At 34.2% G+C, this 25,192-nt stretch overlaps 1 protein-coding gene across 2 annotated transcripts in view; it reads right to left on the bottom strand.

The window, feature by feature from the left end:
* LOC126979706 (ATP-binding cassette sub-family D member) overlaps positions 1-25,192 on the bottom strand; it is a 115,007-nt gene that overhangs the window by 23,828 nt on the left and 65,987 nt on the right. For both annotated transcript variants that reach the window (XM_050829174.1, XM_050829173.1), the window contains exons 2-3: positions 6,929-7,184; positions 1,147-1,284 (exon numbers count right to left, since the gene is read on the bottom strand). In XM_050829174.1, coding sequence (XP_050685131.1) covers positions 1,147-1,284; positions 6,929-7,087 — 297 coding nt within the window. In that variant the 5' untranslated portion in view covers positions 7,088-7,184. The remainder of the gene's footprint in view (positions 1-1,146; positions 1,285-6,928; positions 7,185-25,192) is intronic.

Consider the following 25,192-nt stretch of genomic DNA (forward strand, 5'->3'; position numbering starts at 1 on the left):
AATAGCAGAGCGGGATAGATTCGTATAACAAGCGGCTTCTCTGCCACGAATTAATTAAAAAAAAAAAATATATGCTTTATGCATTTTAATGTCAATGCCGTTAACGACAACCGTAGCTCTTTATCAAGGGTACAGTGAGATGGTCTTTCGGCGGCCTTTATCGAACCTTTCGTTGTTGCGAACAAGGAACACGGATGTGGGTATGTTTATTTTTATTTCTTTATCTTAGGCGCGCGCCCTAGGCCCCATCCCTTACACATATGTGACAGACGCGATAGCTGGTCGATGCGTCATGCTCGTGAACGGGCACTGCTTGTGGCCAATCATGATGCATTCAAATTTATAAAACTACTGCACTCTTTACTCTTTTGATTTTTGTTATGATTGATCATTTCTTTTTTTTTTACTAACACAAGTAAGTCCCTAAGTCAAAACGTTTGAGTAATTTTGGAACCTACATCATTTTATATACCTGCAATTGTATAAAATGCTGAAATTGTAAATACGGATTTAACAGAGTTGCAATGACTTTTTTGTCACTTCTCATTAAAGCTCAACTTTTCCAAAGTGGTGATAAAATCTTCGACATTCATAATTGTATTCATTTCTTTCTTTCTATCCATGATAACTTATTTTTAGCATTTTGGCGCCCCTGTCTATAATTACAATGAAACCCGTCGCCTTCAAAACGGAACACAGCAATAAATTATTCAGCACAGATTTTCTCAGAAAGATCTGTTCATAATTATGCCTGATATAATAATATAACGACAGTTACAGGACCCAGTGTTCTGTGAACGGTTGGATCACTTGACGTTGCATAGAGAAGTCGCTTCATTGTGTGCCCTCTATCGCATTTATAAGAACTGTTTGACCAGATACATGCCACCGAATTCCACCTTCGCACGACACGCCACAAAATGCAGTTTTCAAGCAACTTTCTTCCACATACAACTAAGCTGTGGTCATCATTGTGCGGTGTTTCCGCGACGATACGACGTGGTTAGCTTCAAAAAAAATCGCGTACACCTTCTTTAAAGGCCGGTAACGCCCCTGTGATTCCTCTGGTGGTGCAAGAGAATGTTATGAGTGACCCGTAGGCTCGTTTCTTCTCCTGTTCCATATAATATATCAATAATAACGTACTATATTCTGTTTGTTGTCCGTGTCGACGTCTCCCCGGCAGAGCGCACACTGATCGGCCCCACACCGTCCGCCGCACGTCTGTTTCTCCGCCGCCGCTCCGCCGTTCGCCACCGCTTGAAGCGTACCATTCTTCGCTACCTGAAATTTAGCAGCAACAAATTTACTTGCATGCACTCAAAATATATACATAAAATATTGCTTATACTTACTGTTACAAGACTTGATAAAACTGAAGGCCTACCATCAACTTTTAATTAGCGATTCAATTCCGATGCATTTAGGCACCTAAGCTGAATCTCTAAGATTCGTACCATGAAGTGCCTATAACTGAATGGCGTTTGAATCGCTTATGGAATGGACGAAAGAAATTTCTGTGGTCCGCGGCGTGAGAAAGAGATGACGCTGTTCAGTTGTTGCATAAGTCTGTCTCCCTTATATACCATTTTAAGCTTCGAAACCGTACGTAGAAATTATTAGCCATGACAATCGGTCCTGCGATAAGATCCGTAATATAACATACATCAAACAAATTAATAATCTATTCTTTTTCATCTACATGTATATTATAATATGTAAAAAATCAAAGAAAAAATTAACAATTTATTACTCAGGTAAACGCACTGTATCGAAGCAATGCTTTAATTAACCTTGACCGTGTTGTATTTCTTATTGATTGCTTTAAAAATAAATCATAAATAATGTTAGCACCAAAAATTTATAAATAAATTATAGTGGTTGAAGCAAAACCTAAATTGTAATTAAAAAATCTTCAATACTTTTAGTAAGTTTTTTTTACTAAGTATAATATATTTCATTTATTTTTTGTATTAAAAACAGCATCAAAAGTACATATAATAACTAAACCTTTCTTCTTATACCTGGTCATCTAAAAAAAAAATAGAGGTTAAAGTATGAAATTGCCGTTTTATTGTAATAGGTTGTGAGATTTTGAGTGAAACTTTTTCACATAGTATATGGTACCTATGCAGTTCTTCTTTGAAAAAATGTGCAACATTCGATTATCGACTTAGTTAGTTGTTTTTTTTATTCAGCTTAGACAAGAAAGATGGATACTTCGAAAATTCGAGTGATTTTTGAATACGAGTTCCGACGCGGAACTAACTGCTAATGTTGCGTTTGGAGAGGGGACTGCCAATGAACGTACAGTGCGATTTTGGTTTAAACGCTTTCGTGATGGATACTTTGATTTGAAGAATGAACCACGTGGAAGACCGCTCACACAGGTGAAAAACAATGAATTGAAAGAGATAGTGGAAGCCGATCCGAGTCAAAAGCACCCAGGAATTTGCGGCATGGTTTAACGTTACCTAACCAACAATTTTGACTCATTTGCGTCAAATCAATAAAATAAAATAAAATATGAAAGGGCCTCATGATTTGACTGATCTGCAGAAAGAAACGCGTGTTGTAACTTGTGTTGCCTTGTTGAATCGATACAAAAAAGAAAGAATATTGAATCGATTTGTGACATGCGACATGAAAATTGGATTCTTCACAATAACCGTAAACAAAAAATGCAATGACCTTGTTGTTTGTTTTGACTTGTTTGAGCTGGGGAGATCAAACGCCGCAACAATGTGCTAAAGCAAAGCTTAAAAAGGTAAATAGTAACTATTCGGTAGTCTCAGGTGGTGTTATTTACCGCAGCTTTCTCCGATCTGGTCAAGCAATAATAGCAGATGTCTACTGTGCCGGGCACCGAACAATGATAGCAAAACTAGCAGTGAAACAACCCCGATTGAATCGATCTTCACCATTATTGCACCATGATAACGCGAGACCTCATATACCACGAGAAACCGTTTTAACTCTACAGGAAATGCAATTAGAAACCATTCGTCAGATTTTGCTCCAACGGATTACCATTATTTTCGTGATTTGGACAATTTGTATGATAAAAAGTTTTCTTCTCAGGAGAAAGTACAAAATTCTTTCACACAGTTTGTCGGATCTAGATCACCACATTTCTATTGCAAAGGCATAAATGACCTTACCATTAGATGGCAGCAATGTATAGATAATAATGGTAAATATGGTTGATTGAATAAATATGTTAAATTAAAAAAAAAACGTATTCAATTTTTTCAGTACAAATCCGTAATTTTAACCACTAATATATTGTATTCTCCTCGGACCTTGGTATGCAAATTTCAAGTAATTTGGACAATTCACAGATTTCATTACACAGATAGACATATAGAAAATATTATAAATATATTGATTTACCACAGGAAGTGACAAGAACATAACATTGCGACAACACTTGGTAAACTTCGTGAAGCTACATCAGTTCATAAAGGTGCAGAGAAGAATTGATAAGAAACTCCAGCCTATCTTTTAACATATAATAACATATACAATTTTGCAGAACCAGTCAAGAATCATGCATCATTATCTTCTATATAATCTGCTATAACTATAGTAAGCGTCTTTGTAAAAGAAGCTTTAATATATTAGTATACAGGCGAAGCATATAAAAAAGCAGCCCATGGTTATCTTTGCCCCAGATCACAAATGTGGGACAGATATCAATGTGATCCCCGCAACTTATGCAACTCCTTCACTACGTCAAAAGCACACGAGTTTCCGGCTTATAAAGAGTAAAAACGCTACTCTTCTAGTGGCTGTCACTTAAATTGCCTCCTAATGTTAGTTCATCGAAGGTGAACGGAAGAAGCAATTGTAATAAAACAACATTAATAGCAATTCAGGCGAATAACATTTCGACCCGAATTTCATCACCGGACATCGCGTCTAAATGTGAAATTGCATCACGCTGATGTTTCGCATTCCACAATCGCACGTTCCGCAAGAAAATATTTGCCTCGTACAGCCACTTTGGGGAATTATGTACTGGCAAATGACTACAGTATTCCCGAACCGCTACGACTTGGGATATTTAAGAGCCACGTCGAGCAATTCTTGTATATATATATATATTTATAATCTGAATCTCGGAAACGGCTCCAACGATTTTTATAAAATTAGGTATGCAGGGCATTTGGGGGGTGATAAATCGATAGAGCTAGGTTTCAATTTAAAAAAAATGGTTTTATCCATGTTTGAATGAGAAACAGCTACAATAACATTAGAATACAAAGGTAATTTTCGCCACTATATACAAGACTATTATAGCTCAGATGGGACATTGGGTGATCCGGAAAGCAGAAGACCCCGGTTCGAATCCAGAAGTCCTATTAGTTTTTTTTTTGTTCAAGTTTTGTACATTCTTAAAAATCCGAGCAAGGCTCGGTCGTCCGGATATTATTATATTATTATTATATTGTATCGTAAGGCGTAATTATAAAACTTGTCCAGTTTTTAATTATAAAACTTGTTTAGATACATACTTTATTTTAAGCATACTGCCATCTCAAAGGCCTCTTCTCATACAAAATAAAACACCCTAATATTTTATTTTTCCTAACATTTTCCTATTTACACCAAATTTTGAATAGTATTATAATATATTAAAGCTTACTGATTTATTATTATTCAGGATTATTACTCTCTGAAAGTACATTCGTACTGAAGTTACAACTGGGCCGAAACTGCATCATTATACCGCCGAAGAAATTATATAAATACATCTGTTCATTTTTTTGGCTATTAAATATTTAGTTGATACTTTTACAATTTTTATACAAGCTAAGTATATCTCTTTTTTAAAAGGCTGTCAAAGAGACTTCAAATAGCTCTCATTAGTTTGGTAAAAATTTATTTCATTATAATAATAATTTCTTTTTCTTTTCATCGTATGTGTATTATAAAGCTCTATACATCATCATTCGGGAGAAAATGGGATTCACTACCCTGGTGTATTGAGGCTGGTGTCCCAAATTACGCCGCAGGAATCCCTAGCATTGGTGAACAATGTACTATTTGTAATAGTCAGGTAATAGGCCACCACCTTGTGATCAAAGCCTCAGATTATGAATTATCTACAAAACGTTTCTTCTATAAGATTGTATGATATTTATAAACGCACATCTCGTGATGCAGTTATCCTTGTTCAGAGTAATTGTGAAAAAGTTCATGTTCAAGATATAATCGTGTTTTCCTGTTAAGCTTATTTCTGTTCCGAGGATACATCAGCGTCCAATAATCCATTATCATAATTCAAGTAAACCTTCTTTATCGACGTATCAGAGAAATTTTATATCAATGTCGTCACGATTTTCGGTTACGCGCCATGTTGTTTTTTTTATCAAAGTTCAGTATAGTGACGTAAATAATAATATTATATTAGATTGAAAATGATAAAATAAAAAGACATATTTGTATGCATGTCTATAATAATAAAATAGCTTTAATTTAATACGGATTTCTTCCTTAGCTTTATCGACCCAATTTCTATTAAGTTGTAAATAGTAGAAAAATTTTATGTCAAAAAGAAGTTTCACTTCTTTCCTGTCTACTCTGTGGTTTTTTGAGATGGAGACGTCGGGTCAATTAAATGCGTTTTTATAAGTGGTTCCGTACCCGAAGAAACCGTACACTAAGAGTCGCTGAATCCGTCCACTCACCCACATACATTTCATCATCATCATAATCTCAGCTGGAAGACGCCCAATGCTGGACAAAGGTCTCCCCCAAAGATCGAATAATAATCGGTCCTGCGCTGCCCTCGTCGAAACAATTCCGGCGATCTTGACCAGATCGTCGGTCCATCTTGTAGGGGGCCTACCAACCTTTCGGTAAGTAGTCGTCATTTGAGTACTTTACTACCATAACGGCCATCTGTTCTTCGAACTATGGCCCTGCCCATTGCCACCTCACAACCATCTGGGCTATGTCGGTGACTTTGATTCTCCTACGGATCGTCTCATTTGTGATTTGATCTAGCAGGGAGACTCCGAGTATAACCCTCTCCATTACCCTTTGAGCGACCGTGGGCTTTCTCATCAGGCCCATAGTTAGCGACCACGTCTGCGTACCGTAAGTCATCACTGGCAACACACACTGGTTAAAAAACTTCGTCATACATAGATTTATCGCTCCACAATTTGCACGCCACAAATGTTTGTCACTTTTCGGAATATAACAAATCCTACAACAATTTTAAGACCTTGTCTACAAATGACAATATGCCATTGCAAAGATGACAATTTAAATTAAACCACACCCAGATTGACAGTTCCGACATTTCAAAGATAATAATTAAATCTTGACTACTGTGAGAAGCCGTGAGCCATTATATTAAATTGTAATGTGTCTAAACACGCTGTATCTGTGTGACAGCGACTAGATGTTATCATAAATGAATTATATATGCACGTTTCAATTGGTACTTATAATTTAGAATTGCAACTTTACTTGATTTAATTTAATCTCGTACGAGCTTCGGATGCCAACTTCACCGGCCACTAAGCTTTTTGCTTTATTACCCTTCCTCATATAGACAAGGGAATAAGGGCAATAGGGAAAACCAGCTTGTCATCTGATAACAGCGCTGCTAGGTATAGCGATAATTAATTAAGTTCCCTGTGCTTTCCCGGAGCATAAAAAGAATAGGGAAGTCCCGGCCAGTCCTAGGCCAAAAGATGTCGATGGCACAAAATGCCGGCTGGATTATGGACACCACAACGGCGCCTATTTCTGCCGTGAAGCAATAATGTGTAAGCATTACTGAGTTTCGGTCTGAAGCGCGCCGTAGCTAGTGAAATAACTGGGCGTATGAGACTTAACATCATAAGTCTCAAGGTGGTTGTGTATATGACGTGATTTGTCTATAATATCTATAGAATGTCATTGTTGTTACCTTATAATTATTGTTGTTATTGCAAGGCGGGGGTTGTTTTTTCTCGCGGGTTCCGTACACAGCGCAGGCGGCTAGGGCCACCCCAATTCCTACTCCCACGGCTATCGAAGGCTGTACCCGAGAGGCCTGCTCCCGGATCTTGGATAGTATCGCTGGCATATCGCTGACGTCACTTCACAGTATATACCAAAATATATGTTTCAAGTTATGTTACGTATTCACATGCTGACTCCACTTGAAGTACTCGTCCATATTTCTGAAACAAAAGAAAAAAATTATAACCAAAATGGTTTAAATATAGTTGTTCGAAGTTATCGCGATCGCCAGTCGTAAACAGAATTCATAACTCAAGAAAATAGCATTTTTTTTAAATAGACAGTAAAGTGCTTTTTTCATATACAATATACTTATATATAAACAAAGAGAAATAACGATACACTTTATATACCAATTTTCAGAACTTTTCCTTAACATGTCGTGTGAGAACTTAGACTCGTAAAATTTTATGACTCACTGTCAATGGGAAATACCCTTTAAGTTTTTATGTACCACCGAAGTGTTAAAATATTAAGCTTAAATACGTACGTTTTGATTGATATTATTATCTAAATCAATCTTTAAAAAGGGGCTTAAAAAGCATAAAGTTTGCCAGGCTTACAAATAAACTTGGTATAAAGTTATACCTCAGAATAAACAAAGAATATTCAAAATGTTGAATATATCGCTGACAACACTGTTAATACAATAATTACTCGTGCAGGATTCCGAATGTCAGGCAGCCTTGCAAATAAACGCGGGAAACGTTATACGTCAGAATAAACCAATCATAAGCAAAATGTGTATTGGTTTATTCTCAGGTATAACTTTTGTACCAAGTTTATTTGTAAGGCCGTAAAAGATAAATGCCCAGAAATATAATTATTTGATTTTAATTTCAATATAATACCTGCACAGGTTTCTGAGAACTTTAACAGGCGAACAGAAGAACAACGAAGATTATAACTTTATTGAAGAGATACAGGACCCTACATAGCCGACACAAAATGCATTTAATATCAAAGGTGAAGGATGTCCAAAATTCGACGCAGGACGTGCACGTGAATAATTTTATTTCTAAAAATACTTTAAAATTAATATGCGACTTGAAGCAAGGCTATTTTTAGTATCATAATGCGGTTTTAATGCCACTGACAGACCAGACGAGATGCACTTGATAGTTTTAGTCCAACACCGACCGGAATTCAATATGTGGTTTAGATTATAGTGTCTTGAGAGATTGACGTATTGAATACGAATCTGTCAAAGGTCAGGGGAGTTAAGTATTTATAATCTTTAGTATAGACTTAGAATATACTAACGTAGAGACGATCTGACAGCTCGATAGTGAGTGAATGTCGACTTATCAAACAAAATCGGTTACAGTTACAATAGATTCCCTTTCCTTTTCTATCTTGCTGGATTATCTCCGTTGATTTATTTGAAAAAATAGCACTTGACACACTGACACAAGTTCAAAGTGACAACTAAATAAAAATATCCTGTTATATTATACTGTACTGTGACACTGACAAGACTATTTGATTTATTTGCATTTAATCTAGGAGTAACTTTTTGTCTTAACAAAGTGGTGAAACGTACTTTGAGTTATTCCGAAAGTCAAATCAAGGGACTAATTTAATACCTGGTACAGTTATTCTCGTATAATTTCACCATTGGTGAAATTGGACATAAGTAAATAAAGTAGGTTTCGGATAATTAATCACCATAAATTATATACCATCTCCATCTTTATCAGTGGGAGGCTCCTTTGTACATGATGCCGGCTAGATTATATGTACCACAACGACGCCTATTTATGCCGTGAAGCAGTAATGTGTAAGAATTCTTGTGTTTTGGTCAGAAGGGTGCCGTAGCTAGTGAAATTACTGAGCAATTGAGACTTAACATCTTATGTCTTAAGGTGACGAGCGCAATTGTAGTGCCACTCAGAGTTATTGGGTTTTTCAAAAATCACGAGCGGCATTGCAAGGTAATGGGCCTCCTTCAATTCGTCTCGTCCCTTGATATAATAAAAAAAATCACCTTAACACGCTGCATCTTATGGTACAAGTATTATTTCGATCGCTTCAGTATTTATAGCTCTCCATTTATTATAGGATTTATGACGACCCCTATAGCCTAGTGACCCTATCAACTGAGGTATAACTAATAATAAAGGAAAACGATATATTGTATTAAATACATCGTTGTCTTTTACCCATAGTAAAGGCTATGCCTAGTTTGGAGCAAGATACTCTGTGTAAGAGTGTGTCGATATTATTATTATTATAATTTGAAGACGTCTGTACGACGAACCAGAGAATACCAATTATGGAAGCACTGGTGGCACCGTTTAAGATACTCGAAGCACGCACCACGCAGCGTGTCATGCTGAATGGCAATGAGGATAAATAAAAATTAATAATTAACAGCTCATGAATACAAAGGTTGCGAGTGACGTGCGAATCCGTAATGCGCCAGGATCAAGGCTTGAAAACCGAAAAAAAAAACTGTAACCGGTTAACGTTTAAGCGAAAACTTTTCTGTTTTGTTCTATCTATGGTTATTGCTTAGATCATTTATAGACTATGACAGCTGTGAAGACGTCGAAAACATAGAGATTGACCTCTATTTCGAGCAATGCAGGCACACTAACACAAAGTGACATACAAATCGCGAGTGTAAGACGTAGCTTATCACGCACACTAAAGTAATATTCCTGGCCTGTTTTTATCGGTTGTTTAACAGCAAGAGACGTTTAAATTATCTAAGGGCTATTAGTTATTTACCGGTTTAGAACTATTTTGCATCACTGTTTTTCTCACCCCACGAATTGTAGAAGGGTAGACCCTTTCAAATAAAATCAAATCAAATAAAAACACTTATATACAGATGAAGGAAATTAAACTTTTGACATTTGGTAAACCACCACATTGAAAAATGTTGAGATTTAGTGAGAAGAAACTTGCAAGAAACTAATTGCCACTCTTTTAAATCAACATTTACATTTCAATCGTTTTACAAATCATTTCTATTTCAATATTTATTGTATACTAGCTGACCCGACAGACGTTGTTCTGTATATAATAAATAAAATAAATATTTTTATATGAATTTGTCAATAATATATCATAACATCAAGAATCACTTCGTAAAATATACACCCTGCTGTCGTAATGAAATTGTTTCACAGCAGAACTGTCAAACCGTGCGTCAATAAATTCTCTTATAGAAATTATGTATGGACACATCAAAGGACAGACAAATTTGTTGTTTTTACTTAATTTAGCAGCATTTTCCTATTAATTCACCTTTTAAACCTTCCCTGGACTTCCACAAATAATTCAAGACCCAAATTGACCAAATAGGTCCAGCCGTTCTCGAGTTTTAGCGAGACTAACGAACAGCAATTCATTTTTATATATATAGATGTAAAGTGATGGCATAAAAATATTCAAACGTCAAACACTCACTGTATTAATAAACGCAATGTAATGTCAGTTACCTACTCCAAGTTTAAAATGACTTCTCAGTGTCATATAACTCTGTAGTGACAAAGACAAAAAGTTTTAAATTTGGAATAATAATTAGAATTAATAACACAGTCAACTGGTTAGTGAGAGTTTTAAATAAAATCAAACTCAATTTTATTCACAGCTGTTACAGTCTACCTAGACATATTAATTAATTATCTAAGATAAACCTATAAATTTTGCACTCCGAATTAAATAATAGACACAAACCGGTAATAACCGCTTAATTCAAACTGGTTCCAAGCTTAGGCCAGGATAAAGTTGTTGCAGTTGCAAATTGACATCACCGGACAGCTCCCTGACTGGCTTCATCAATTAAATAATCAAATTAGCTTTTTGTGGTTTATCTCAGGGTCGAACTGAACAAAAGGCTTATAATTTTATATAGGTATATAACGAACTGTACTCAATAGCTAAGGGAAATGTACTTTATTATTTTCTTTGACTAACGCAAGTATTTCATATTTAAATAAAATACTTTTAAAAGGATTAAAACGCGTATAAATTTAACTGTATATTTTGTTACATATAAGTTATTACCGTAGTCACAATTTTTATAACTTATTTATTTAAGCCTACGTTTCGTGACCTTTGCAGAGCACGAAATTATTAAATAAGAATATTGAATTAGTAAATCATTTAGATAATGAAAAAAAAATTGCACGTAACTTATTCAATACACAATTCTTACAAAAACAATCTTTGCGTATAAATTAAAATATTAATTCATAAATAATCATAAATTCATAGTTACACCATATTTATTCATTATTCTTATGGTAATTTCGTGTGAATATTTTGGTTTACGTTACATAAATATAATCTTATATTTTAAAAACGTTTTGATGCACGCAGGGTTTCCTACCATCTAACAATAAATGAGTGAAGTATGTAATTGCGTAGGTGTTATTTATTGATGGAATGACGAAATGGATGATTTATTAAATTTGATCGATTGATAGAATGCGATCATCAAACAAAGACAATTACTGTAAAAAACAACATAAACACAAATACATACTCTCTACAATGTCCTCACAGACGCCCACCCGAAATAGACGCAATCCTTGGCCGTGCTTTGTTGTTATGTGACCCTCATAAAATATATACAACAATATTACTGTATAATATTTCCACTGCCTTGACCTGTGTATTCGTTATATCGCTCCTTCAATAAGCCATTTGTGCAATATAATACGTTTTTGCTAAGTTCTTGTCATTATAAGGTAGTTATAGTCTTGCATTAATTCGTATAAGTATTTCTACTTTATCAAATTTTTGATATATTAATCATTTTATGAAGAGCTTTGATTTTCATTTACGTTGCTGAGCTAAAATTCTATTTATAATTAGCTCTCATGCAGCCTTAAATAAGTTCGCATCGGTATTACATAATTGTCTGATGGGAACTTCAAATTCTGATAAGAATCAGTGAATACTTATTCATCTACTTTGTTTTGTTCATTAGATGAATCCAGGAAGCCAAGATTATCATACAAGTCAAAACTACAGCAAACGAGAATGTTATGTTAATCATTATTTTAATTTACTTCTATCAAATAATTGATTTCACCGATAACGTATTCGATTCGATTTCCTATGTAAGTACTATTTTATCACGTGCTAGAAGTATTTATTGTTGGAGCTAGTTGGACTTAGAATATACAACAGACTACCTGAGAGCCCGATAATATGTGGCATATTGTCATTTATCAATGTTTGCGGTAACTACTAGTTTAATATTCCAAATACTAAGGAGCTATTGCCAACTTAGCTGACGGCATACGACTTGTCAATCAAAATTGGTTACAGAAACAACAGTTTCGCTTTCCTTTTCTATGTTGCTATATCTCCTTTATTATACTAGCTGACCCGACAGACGTTGTTCTGTTCATAATAAAAAAAAACTCTTGCGGGTGGAATTTCGTAAAATCCGTTCTTAGCTGACCTCTGCTCGGCGAAAGAAAAATATCCTTACCAAATTTCACGTCACTCACGCGTCATAGTTCCGGAGATATCGTGATGAGTCAATACATAGATGTATATATATAATATGTTGGAGCATTCTCCGTTTGCAGAAAATTGTAAATACTAAATTGTAAACAACTTGTAAATAACATATTTACTGAATGAATCATCTGAATTGTTATTTGAAAATAAAAGCGGTCGTGCAGAAATGTACTTATAAGCCCTATCTCACTTAGCTGACTTAGAAAAATCTTTCTTTAATCAATATAGAGGAGTCGTATCAATCACAGTAGGAACAAAGACAAAACAAACATTTTCTACTGGCACGTCATCTATACATTAGATAATGTTTGTAGTAACTAAGTGACTGTTTAATATAACAAAGCATTAGCACCAAGATAATGTTTTATCAATCATGTGCCATTTTCAATGTTTGTTCCATTGACAAGGCAATTATATTATTAATTGAGAGCTATCAATACTAAAACAATATTTTCTGATAGTCTTTGTGATAATTGCAAACCTTATTTTGCCGTTGCCAGCCTTAATATAGCGAGTGTACGCTCTTTTGGAGCTAAATGGAATTGATCTAGAAACAACACTGAAAATAATTCAACAAATGGATCACATCCAGATGCTTAGGATGATATTTGAGTATATATTATAGTACGATGATGACAGAAGCCGTAAAAATCAGGTCATACAGCGCTTATAAATACCTGAAATTGTTGCTGTAGAAGACTTTATACGTTCGTACGAAAACATTAAGAAACCGAGTCCAAACATAATACACGTTTGTATATAGATACCTCAGTTCCAGAGTATAACAAGTATGAAATTCAGCAAGTTTGACATAAGTACGAGAAATTATTCTATAAACGATAACCCACCATTATTACCATAGAGAAACAAGTCGTTAAGCGAATGTAGAGTAGTTGTTCCAATATTTCTTCATAAGTATAGAATACTTTCGTTTCATTCAGTACCTAACAATTGAAGTTGTTTTCATTTTGGTCAATTCAGAAAAGGCTTCTTGGAACCCTTTTATTATTGTTACTCTTTGGAACTTAGGTATCTATATAATTAGTCTAGACTCTAACGGCCGTTCCCTATATTCAGTCTATCTCCGGTTGTGGCCTACTTGAGAAAAGAAATCGTACCTATCGTTGACTTTTCTGTCCCAATAAACTTATCGACGGTAACTCATCTGTACACGCTGTCTGTCAATGGGAGAACTTCCAGCTTACCAGGGATAGAAGTTTATATGAAAATTGCAATTCACGCGTCCCAATATTATCCGTATCTGTAGCTGTCAGTAATATTGGCTGCCTCTAGTAATGTATTTGTCAATCCCACGTTTTCGGGAGATCACAAGCCGGATCATTTTTCTTTGCCTAGTAAAAATTATATATCAAATATCGCCCTTACATCAACTATTCCTGACATTACGATTTTACGCTTTGGATAATAGGTGACTCCTATGGGCGTGACAACATAGGAGTAAATCTAAATCAGCTGCAAGTTGTATTGTGAAATACGACTTGAATGAAATGATCAATTTGAATGATTTGATATAATATATATTTGATATAATATATATGATATAATATTTTTTTCAACAGATTCAAACATAGGTGAGGTGTGGAATAAAACACTGGTGTTTTCAGTGAATGTGCAAACTGCAAGATGCCAATTTACTTTTTAATAATCTTGTGGATACATGGCCAGGGATTCCGCATGATGCCAAAATATTTAATAATTCAGAGTTACGAGATGCTTCTTATACTTATTCTTGGTTTTAGTATTAAACTTAAAATTAGTTTATTTACTAATTTAAAGTTTTATTAAAGTTCTTAATAATTATTTTTTTTAGCTCAATGTGAAGGCGGTATTTATGGCAATATAACCTTGCTGTTTAATTCACATAGGTACTCCAAAATCGCACAATCGCAATAAGTATCCGACAATTGAACATGTAATTTCAAGAATTACTGCGATTAGAAAGACGTCTCGTTGTCATCACATCTGTATCTTTCTTATATTTAAACATATAAAATATGTTAAATAATAATTATAATTAATTATTATTATATTTTGTAGTCTTGTTGTAAAAAAAAACTTGAGATAGAAAATAGATAAATGTTTAGATGACGAATTGCTCCCTAAATTTCCTCCGTTATTTTGCGTAAGCTCGAACGCATGGGAGGGGTCAGATAGACCCGGCCTAGTTTAATGCTAGTGACAACTAAAATAATATAAAATATTTTAATTAACTATTAGAAACACTACTTATCCTACGGGATTAGTGGTGCGATTATTTTCAAAAGCATTGTGAATATTTGAAAATTATTTTGATGTATTTGGTGTTGTTTGTCCAGAAAAATATCGTGTATGTTCCATTACTTGTATTGTTATTATAGTATAATAATATTAAGTAGAATTAAGACAACTTACCTACAATGAACTGGCATAATGACTTATCCGGTATATTGGGACAGCTTCATCTGAAGCATTTACAGCTAATTACTAATAGTAGAAGGTAGTAACTTATGTATATCTGTTGATAGTATATTGGGAACGGCCGTAAGACTACCAAGTACCAAGACCTAAAATAACATTGAAACCATAAAAGCAAGGAATATATTCAACTGATATCGGTGGATTGTGTATTGACTTAAAAATATCCTTGAAAAACCATTCTGTTATAACTGGACAAAATGTATAACGGACACTGATAATATTCGAAGCTCTACATAATTAATACAAACATTGAAATGACTTAGTATGCTTGCTGCTAACAAAACGGTGTGATTAATAAATCCAAGGCTAATCTTTATGAACTTATAAATAGAACTCTTACAAAATTTTCAGACTTGTAAGTATCTTATGATTATGACTAACGCATTCTGGTTTTTGTGGTGGAAGCAGACATACATTTGTGCTTTATAAGTTTATCTGTATAATATTCAGTTCCGCTAACTATACATAAATTAGTCATACGCTTCCGCCTATTAATAGAATATGGGGCTTTTTTATTCTTAACGACACTAATTACGTATTAGTTTTTTGTTTCGCAGTTCTAATCTTTTTTTATTGTCTATATTGTCCATATGTATAAGAGGGGTTCTTGTTTCAACACCAGCCTAGCGAAACTCAATAAGAATAAAGAATAAAGCGATTCACTCGATTCTCGCGATTCATTGATAGATTGGCAGATGACGGTTATAACCTTGTAAAAAACGGAGATAGCCGGAATCCGCTACGTTTTAAAAGAAACTGTTCGCTTTTAAACTTAGCCAGATTATACTTTATTGCCAATCGCATATGTCAAATGACTGTTTTAGTAGAAGTTTAACGGCCTTACAAATAAACTTGGTATAAAGTTATAACTGATGATAAACAAAGAAAATGCAAAATGTTTACACTATCGTTGACAACACTGTCAATAAAATGACAATTCTGAAGTTTTACGAATGACAAGCTGCCTTGCAAATAAACGCGGGAAACGTTATACGTCCGAACAAACCATTCGTAAGCAAAATGTCTATTTGTAAACATTTTATATATTCTTGGTTTATGTTTAGTTATAACTTTATGCCAATTTTATTTGTAATGCCGTAAAAGTTTATTTACCAAAGATCTGAATATAGAATAACATTACTACCGCAGTAATAAATAGCAGCAGTTTTATAAATGTAACTATTAATTGGGATATGTTATGGCTCCATGAGGTTGGTAGCGCTTGTTAACATATTAACTATTCAATATTGTAATATTGCGGACATATATGTGTGTTGTACTAAACTACTAAAGAAGGCAAGGGATCAATCGTCTTTGTGAAATGTTCAACAATGTGATTTAATTTTTCTGCAATTATTTTGGTTGTGATTTCGCACAGATAATCTGAAACATCCAACTCTTTTCCATACAGCAGAGTAATTCAAAGAGCCATAATTTTATTATATTTATTATCTCCTCTAAATATAAAAATAATCCTGTATACATAAAGGTTGATTCAGTTGTGCAATAATAAGCAAGCAACTCCTATGGCTTGTAGTTAAATTTATTCAATCGCATCACTGATTTGATTATTGGATATTAATTCATTTCCTGTTTTTATTTTTTATTATCATTTTGCATTTATGGATTTTCAAATTCAAATTCATTTCGTCGATATCTGTAATAAATGTGCTTAATAAGCGTATGCTACATTATGGATTTGAAAATAACTATATTTAAATGTAGATTTAGATGATCGATGACATAAAATCAGTTTGCTAATCTTGAATTAACGATATTTTATTGAAAGCGGTCATAAACTGTGTTTGTAAAATATTTTGTTGAGAACAGACTATCTCCTATATACCTCAGACTATCTAGAAAACCGATTCTTGGATCAAAATATGAAGTTATATTTTTTTATAATATAGGGGGCAAACGGGCGAGAGTCTCAAGTAATGGAACGTTGTGAGACAATCAATCATCCATGGACATCCACAATTATCTGAGAATAATAATAAATGCGATATGAACTTGAATAACTTTGCAGTTTCAATTTTTATATATTTGTCAACCCGTCAATATTGATCGTGAATTTGAAGTTTTTACTCGAACTTGTATTCATTATGTTTCTCACGTTTTCTTCACGCTGCGCCTTTTGTTCGTGTGTTTGGCTCACACACGGATTCATTGTCATTCTTTCATTGTTAGATAATCAATATTGATATATGCGTTAGGTTTTTTACCGACCTTTTAAGACGTTGAAGGTAGCATCAGATTTACTGTACTCACTTCATGTTTTGCCAACATTACATCCAAATTAGTATGAAACCTACAACTTTTAGCATTTCTCGTAAATGATCGCAGTTTTGTGCCCAGCTGAGAACTTCATCATTATCGAACGCAATATTTCAATCGACGCCAACAATATGTGGAAGTTTTGAAAACATTTTGTACACATTCTTGCAGTTATTATTGTATATAGTAATAAAATATGAATAAAATCTATTATATCAGCAAGATCGTACATCACTATAGCATAAACCAGTGGGAGGCTGCTTTGCATAGGAAAAGCCTATTTCTGCCGTGAAGCAGTTATGTAAAACATAACTGTGTTTCGGTCTGAAGGGCACCGTAGCTAGTGAAATTACTGGGAAAATGAGGCTTAACATCTTATGTCTCAAGGTGACGAGCACAATTATTGTAGTGCTGCTCAGAATTTTTGGGTTTTTTCATGAATCCCGAGCGGCACTGCCTTGTAATGGGTAGGGTGTATCAATTACCATCAGCTGAACGTCCTGCTCGTTTCGTCTCTTATTATCATAAAAAAAAAAGACTGAAGACAGCTTGAAGTATAATATATCCTTGCTCTATATCGCCATTGATGAACAAAAAAACGTCATTAAAGTTGTATCTTGAAAATTTTATGAGTAATGGTCGACCTTCAGCTGTAATAAATCTTGCGTCTTTAATATAAACAACTGTTCACACAATATTTTAAGGTTAAACTAAATAGATGTTTTTGTGCGAAGAATGTATATTATAGACTTTATAATAATTGTATAATGAATTTTGTAACTTGATATGACGTTATTTTTTGGTAGTCTGCTTATATAATTTGTGTCCTGAATGGATTATTGATAACTATATAAAGGTTTAATTATAAAATTGCAGTTTTGTACTAATAAATTATAAAAGTTCTTTTCTAGCGTTATTTTTACTGTTCTCAATATGAATTCGTTTAAATAAATAATTCTATTAAGTCTTATCGTTACTCTGTTCATACCGTTAAACAATAGTTATATGATGCAGTGTGGTTATTTAACGATCAATTTTAACTGCTTCGCTTCAGGTATACAGAACAATTGCTGTAGAACAATCACTTTGCGCAATTCGAATCGAACGACGTAATCGCCATTTATCATAGTAATTTATAATAATATTATCGTTTATACGAAACGACAATTGAATAATTAACAACGAGAAGGATGACAAAGGTGGAATAGGTTTTACAAAGATATCTTTGTAAGCAATAGAATCGTTTTTAATACTCTTTATAGTAGCCATTTGGACGGGACTCACAATAAGAGGTAAAGAGTAAAAGACCAAACAAATTATGAATTGGTACACTATTTATAAAACTAGAAAAAGAGGAACACAATATATAAGATGAGAAGACGAAATTAAAAAGTTATCAGGAAGAAAATGGATAAGTCTCGCAAGAAACAGAAAGAAATAGAGAAGATTGGAGGAGGCATAGCCATACTCGAACAAACAGATGAGGCTGTCGACGTCGTCTGACTCCTCGAGGATTCATTATAAATACTTCTCTGAAATAAACTCTTTTATTAACATCAAATTAGCCATTTAAATAATTAAAGTACAAGTAAACAAGTAATAGTTTTGATGACGTTTTTGATAAAACTCCGCTGTGATGTGTTTCTTCATTGGTTATAATTCCTCGTAACTTCTATTATTCTTCATCAAATTTCAAATATCATTTTTAGATAAGATTTTGCACTACTGACAAAATTGCCACATGTTGTAAAAGTTTTTTTCAGATTGGCGTTTTGGCCTCAAGATTATGTACATATTATATATATACTATTTATTATATACGGAACAAGTGACGTAACAAGCAGATTCTAGATTTGACGCATTGCACAAAACTTATCCAACGGAGAACCTATGCTGCTGGAGCTACAAGCTTTAAATTCATCTCAAGGCATGTCACGCGCGTGGGGGATGAGGTGGATTTAATGCACTCAAATAACGAAATTTTCCGAACTTATTTCCTATAGCTTCTTCTTGGGTTTCATTATTGGGGCCATCGCATTGCCCTAGCCATCAACTTCGTAGAAAAAAAGCTCAATCGAGGCGCTTCTAACTACCCTAATGAGACCGGGAAGGATTTCAACTTGAAATTTTGCGCAAAAAAGTTCCTAAAATGACTTAAGTGAGCACCCAAAAACTACCTTAGGCAATTTCAATGCTAAGGGTATTAAAAGATGAGCGATTGTATGGAAGACAGTCATTTCAGATTGAGATCGCTCATGTACTACATAGATATTAGCGTTACTCAAAATTTTAGCACTTAAAGGATGTTTTGGGGGTTGAAATAAACTTTCGAATGGGTAGTTAATATTGAGGGAAAACGCCAAAGTGAAAGGTGTTGGCAAGGCTTCGCTGGTTTATATAGTCGCAATACCTCCTATAATAAGACTTCGCAAGTACCTACTTAAATCTAAAGTACATTTCACAATATCTAAGATTAGAGTGCAATTGAACATGTGTGTAATAATCTCCAAAGAAGCGCTGTTTCATCACAACGGATGCTAAAGATGGCGTGCTTGTGTGACTTCTGTACTGCCAGGGTTGCAACAGATGACGTCTAGCGCAAGATGTATGTAAGGCATCGGTTGTTAAGATCGCAAGCGTAACGCAATTACTGTCGAAATTATATTTGTCAATAAATAACATCTGACTCTTCAAAAGGCATTAGGAAATGAAGTACTTACTTAGATTGCAATGTTGTTTCTGTTGGAATTGCAACATGATAGTCATATTCAACCAAATGAGCTACTAAGATTGTCATTTTGATGGAAAACAATTCACCAAATCCCTATTCATGGCATTAACTGCCACGGCCACTTTCAGTTCGATCGTTGATTTAAGATTATTTTCAATTCAGATTTTATGTCATTCGTCATTTAATCCTTGACCCGCATTTGATTCGCCGTTATTCAAGGAATTTTGAGCTTCCCTGTTGGTAGTTATTCTTGTAGTTACTAGCAGATATTTCCATCTATTGTTTTACACTGTTTTACTGCATCGTACTGATAATGGTTTGTTGATTGTGGTTTCATTTTGAAAAGCAACTCGATCACGGCACATAACTAGTTCCAGGAGATTACTTGTGGGTTGTTTTGCTCGATGCAGTGAATTGAACCCGACTGCAACAAATATTTGGTCCTATCTTGTATTCTGGCTAGTAATCGGCATTTAGCTAGAGGTTAAGGGGATCTTCAAATCATGCATGGAATTAGCCCAGTTACTTGCCCATTTTATAATTTCCAATATTTTTTGCGTAGGTCTTTAACTTTTTTGGATACATTTTGCTTCACACTTAGTATATTCATGATTTTGGTATATTGCGGTGGTGTTGACTACTGACGGAATACCACGGTGAATCAGCTGGTGTCATCAGGTGACCCGTATGCACGTGTGTTCTCCTCTTCGATGGAGTAAAAAAAAGAGCGCACATCCATGAATTGTAATATTTGTATAATATTCAGCTGGACTGGAGGTGATTCGTGCATAAGGTGAAGGTTACATATACAGATTTGGTTTCTTTCGTCCGGATCGACCCGTCACCTTGCCACTGATAATATGTATCATTACGACTTCAATTTGGATATTCGTTAACAGCTAGCATTGCTTTACATTGCCAAAAGGATGATAAGTGCTTTAGTCTATTTGTACATAAGTTATAAGATTGGACCCATTACACTTCCTTGCGGGACCCCTGTTTTAACATCGTGTAGCTTAGTATTTTCCTCTCCAAACTAAACATCGAGTCTAAACGTCTAAAGTTTCAAATACTTTATAACAGCTTACTGGAAGGGTTTTAAGTAAAATAAAATGTAATCCTTCATGCCAAGTTCTTGACTTATATTAAGTGATCCCTGACTCGACGAAATATCAGGGAAGAAAAATTCTTGAGTCATAGCAAATACTCTTTTTATTACTATTTTAAGTGCTGTAAACCATTATAGTTTATAGGTGACATCGATGCTTTCTATGATCTCGTAAAACATTCATACCCTTGACATCAACAAAAGGCTGTAGAACCAGCGACGTGACATTGGTATAAACAGAACTGGTATACGAAATTACGAGAAAACGGAGCCATGCATTATTACATTTTAATGGATCGTTGTGACATTTTTTGCTATCATTTACTAATTTCAACATTTAACTTATTATGTTGGCTTGAATTAACAGAAATATGATTGAATATTTATATCACATACTATGCAAAGTAAATGTAAATTTTGTCCAGATGTGACTCATGAATAAAATTAATAGGTTAAATTATCCAAGCCTTGTAATGCGACAGATTTTATATTTTTCCAATGGATAGGTATTCAAGCTTGTTTAACACTGCAGCCGATATTCTCTTGCAACACCAGAAAAATCGCTCGAGCGAACACGTGGTTTTTGGAAACACCGCGATAGTTTGGTTGGCAAAGCAAGTGCCTTGAAAACAGCACTGTGGAAGAACAGGTCCACACATCCGGATGGTGAAGATCTATCGAGCCTTCTTTAAATAAATAAAATATTAACAAAAAATGTAATAAAATCTTTCGACCATAAAATACATATAAATTTTACATGTGAGACTGGTTTGATTGTGGTCTTACATGTTTTCAAAAATGAAATGAAGTGAAATATTCTATTTACAATATTAAAATTACTTCGTTGTTATGACACAAGCTGACGTGGTACAAGCTATTATATAACATTTAAAAAATGGTTTTAGTTGAATTTTAGCGTTATGAAATAATTCATGTTAAAATTCAATTATTTTTAAACACAGTTATTCAAACATGTGTAAAAATTTATTTTATATGAATTTAAAAATATAATGTATTAACATGCACGCAATTATACAAAATGAAAAGGTAAGATTTGTATATTACGTAAAGCGGACGAAGACGTAATAATTAACGGATTCCATTGAAATGTTTTGGCTACGGAATTTTTATATCGTTTACGAAGTCTTGTCTCACTTTAACACCAAGGTGAAGTCGAGGAAATTTTTATCCAATCATATTCGTAGCTGTTTATGTATAGGCACGGTAACCACCAAAGCGGAGAGGAGATGAGATTTATTTTGATAACCAATCAGATTTCGATATTTCCACATCTCCTATCCGCTTAGCTTCGGTTGAAACGGATCAATCGGAGAGGAAAGGAGATGTCCCATTTGTCTATAGAATTTTGTGCCGCGTGAAGCGATCAAGCGGCTGTCCGCTCCGGTGGAAATAACCTGACAGCTTCACGGTTATCTTCTCTCGTCTCCTCTCCCCTCCGCTTTGGTGGATACCGGGCTTAACACAGCCCTGTGCTTGGCTGTAGCTGAGTACCTAAAAATGCGAGGATAGAGCCGATTAGCGACAAGTGACAGTTGCTATTAAGAGGCTTTTCATATTACATAATATTTACCATTTCTCGGCGAATTAACTACAGACGAGCCTTGGGTAGGGAATCCACATAATATAAGTGTTTATATTTTGCAGTGTCATAACAAGTTTTTGTTTATCGCATTTTAGTTTTAGAGATATTACAAAAAACTTTGTGTTAATATCGCAAATTATTTAAGAATACACACAAAAACATTGACATTGAGCTGCGGGTTAATATTAATTGTTCTTGTCAAAAGTTTATGAATTTTGCTTAACACAACATAATCGTCAAATTGAATATAGAAGAGACAAGGAGAATCGAAGGTCGAAACATAAATAAGTTCAAATGTCAACATATGGATACGACAAAAACAATTTTCCAAATGTAGACTTTCAGACAACTTACAAAATATTCGTGTTGACGTTATACTGGTATATATATAACATATAATTTTACAGAATTTTAATAACGCAAAGTATAATTATAATAATAATTTTAATTATTTCACAAAAGTACGTATTCTTATTAATAAAGAAATCAATTCTTTGCAAATATACAGTAGAGGAACTTGAATTTCAGCAATATATTGATATTTAGGCGATAATAGATATAATAGGCGACACGCACACATTGAGATTTTTGGCGTACATTGTAAAAATGTATATTTAAACTTAACTAATTTCTGAAGGATTTGTATGTACGATTTTTTGTTTCGGTACAAACTATATGTGTCGTGTGACAGGTGTAATACCTTTACGAGACTGTCCCTGTCACAAATTCTCATACTCATTCAAGTATCTCTATCATAGAGATAGATATAATGAAAATGGTCTTTGTTTGAGGCTCTTTCAAGCCAAAATCACTGATCGTATCGACATGAAACTACCACCATTCGATGCAAAATTTATCCTAGATGGTTTATGGCTACTTAATTTTCGAATTCCAACGTTCCATTTAAAATTTGCCCAGCGAAGCGAGCGGGAACGGCTAGTCTATATATATATAATGAAAATGGTCATTGTTTGAGGCTCTTTCAAGCCTAAATCACTGATCGTATCGACATGAAACTACCACCATTCGATACAAAATTTATCCTAGATGGTTTATGGCTACTTATTTTTCGAATTCCAACGTTCCATTTAAAATTTGCCCAGCGAAGCGAGCGGGAACGGCTAGTCTATATATATAATGAAAATGGTCATTGTTTGAGGCTCTTTCAAACCTAAATCACTGATCGTATCGACATGAAACTACCACCATTCGATGCGAAAATTATCCTAGATGGTTTATGCCTATTTTTTTATTGTATAATTTATTTCCTTTTAAAATTCGCCCAGCGAAGCGGGCGGGAATGGCTAGTATAATATAAGAAACGACAGATACAATTACTATAATTTACGTCAACCCCTTATATACGGAGGGTATATGTCTGTACTATCCTAATCAATTCAATTCAGACAATTCTTAGAACATTAATTATGTTTAATAAGTGCAGTTGATATAATGTAGCATGTATTATTTATTTTGTGACTTATGTAGTCAATACTAGCGGGCGCCGGTGACTTTGGCCGCTTATATTTCAATTAACATTTTTGTTTGTAAGTCAATTGGAATGTAACAAACACTGTATTACGGGTACCTTGTCTCAAAACAACAGTGAAAACGGCAAATAAATCGATTTAGCCACTTCCGATATCAGCGTGCAGAGTAACGGAAAAACAATAATTATAAAAACTATAATTCGCACAGGAACAACTGGTATCATCAATACGTTTATTGTTTGTTTATTTTGTATACGCATAAATAACCTTTATTAATTATTGGATTTTATGTTAGATAATTTTTACGTCTAGAATCTTGATAGACTGCGACAGCTGTGAAAACGTCGAAAAAAATGAGTTTAGAGATAGCCTCTATTTTGAGCAATGCACGCACATTAAAGTAATAAACCTGGCCTGTTTTCATAGGTTCTCTAGCAACAAGAGGCTCTATCTAGATGTACAAATTATATAAGGACTTTATCTAAATTTTCTGTAGAGTTATCCTGAAAGTCTAAGGTTGCTTGATAAAACCTATTACAAGAGATAAGACTTTTAAAGATAATAATATGTAATTAAAAAACCAACCGGTCCGTACTTAGCAACTTAACAAAAATCTAACAATGACGTCACTGCACAAAAACCAACCCGCCACCAATTGATTGATTCTCATCATTATATTCAAATCAATGTGTTCAATAAAAAAGTAATTAAAAACAAATGATGTACCTACAGCAGACGTTTTGAGCGACACAAAAACTAGCTTCATAAGTTTGTTTGTATGTGTCTTACTACACACTTTCACTCACAGACCGGTCTTTATAAAATTTTGCAAAGAAACTTGAGCACATAAAGCCACGCCGGTTAAGCTTTTATATTGTTAGCACCAATGATTTTATATATTAGCGGGTTTATACGGCGTGCTGCGACAATGGCGACATTAAAATAACACACGGGTTAGCTATCTAATAGTAAAAAGAAAATAATAAGTTTCACCA

Source organism: Leptidea sinapis, chromosome 4 (genome assembly GCF_905404315.1).
Source record: "Leptidea sinapis chromosome 4, ilLepSina1.1, whole genome shotgun sequence".
In the NCBI taxonomy this organism is placed as follows: domain Eukaryota; kingdom Metazoa; phylum Arthropoda; class Insecta; order Lepidoptera; family Pieridae; genus Leptidea; species Leptidea sinapis.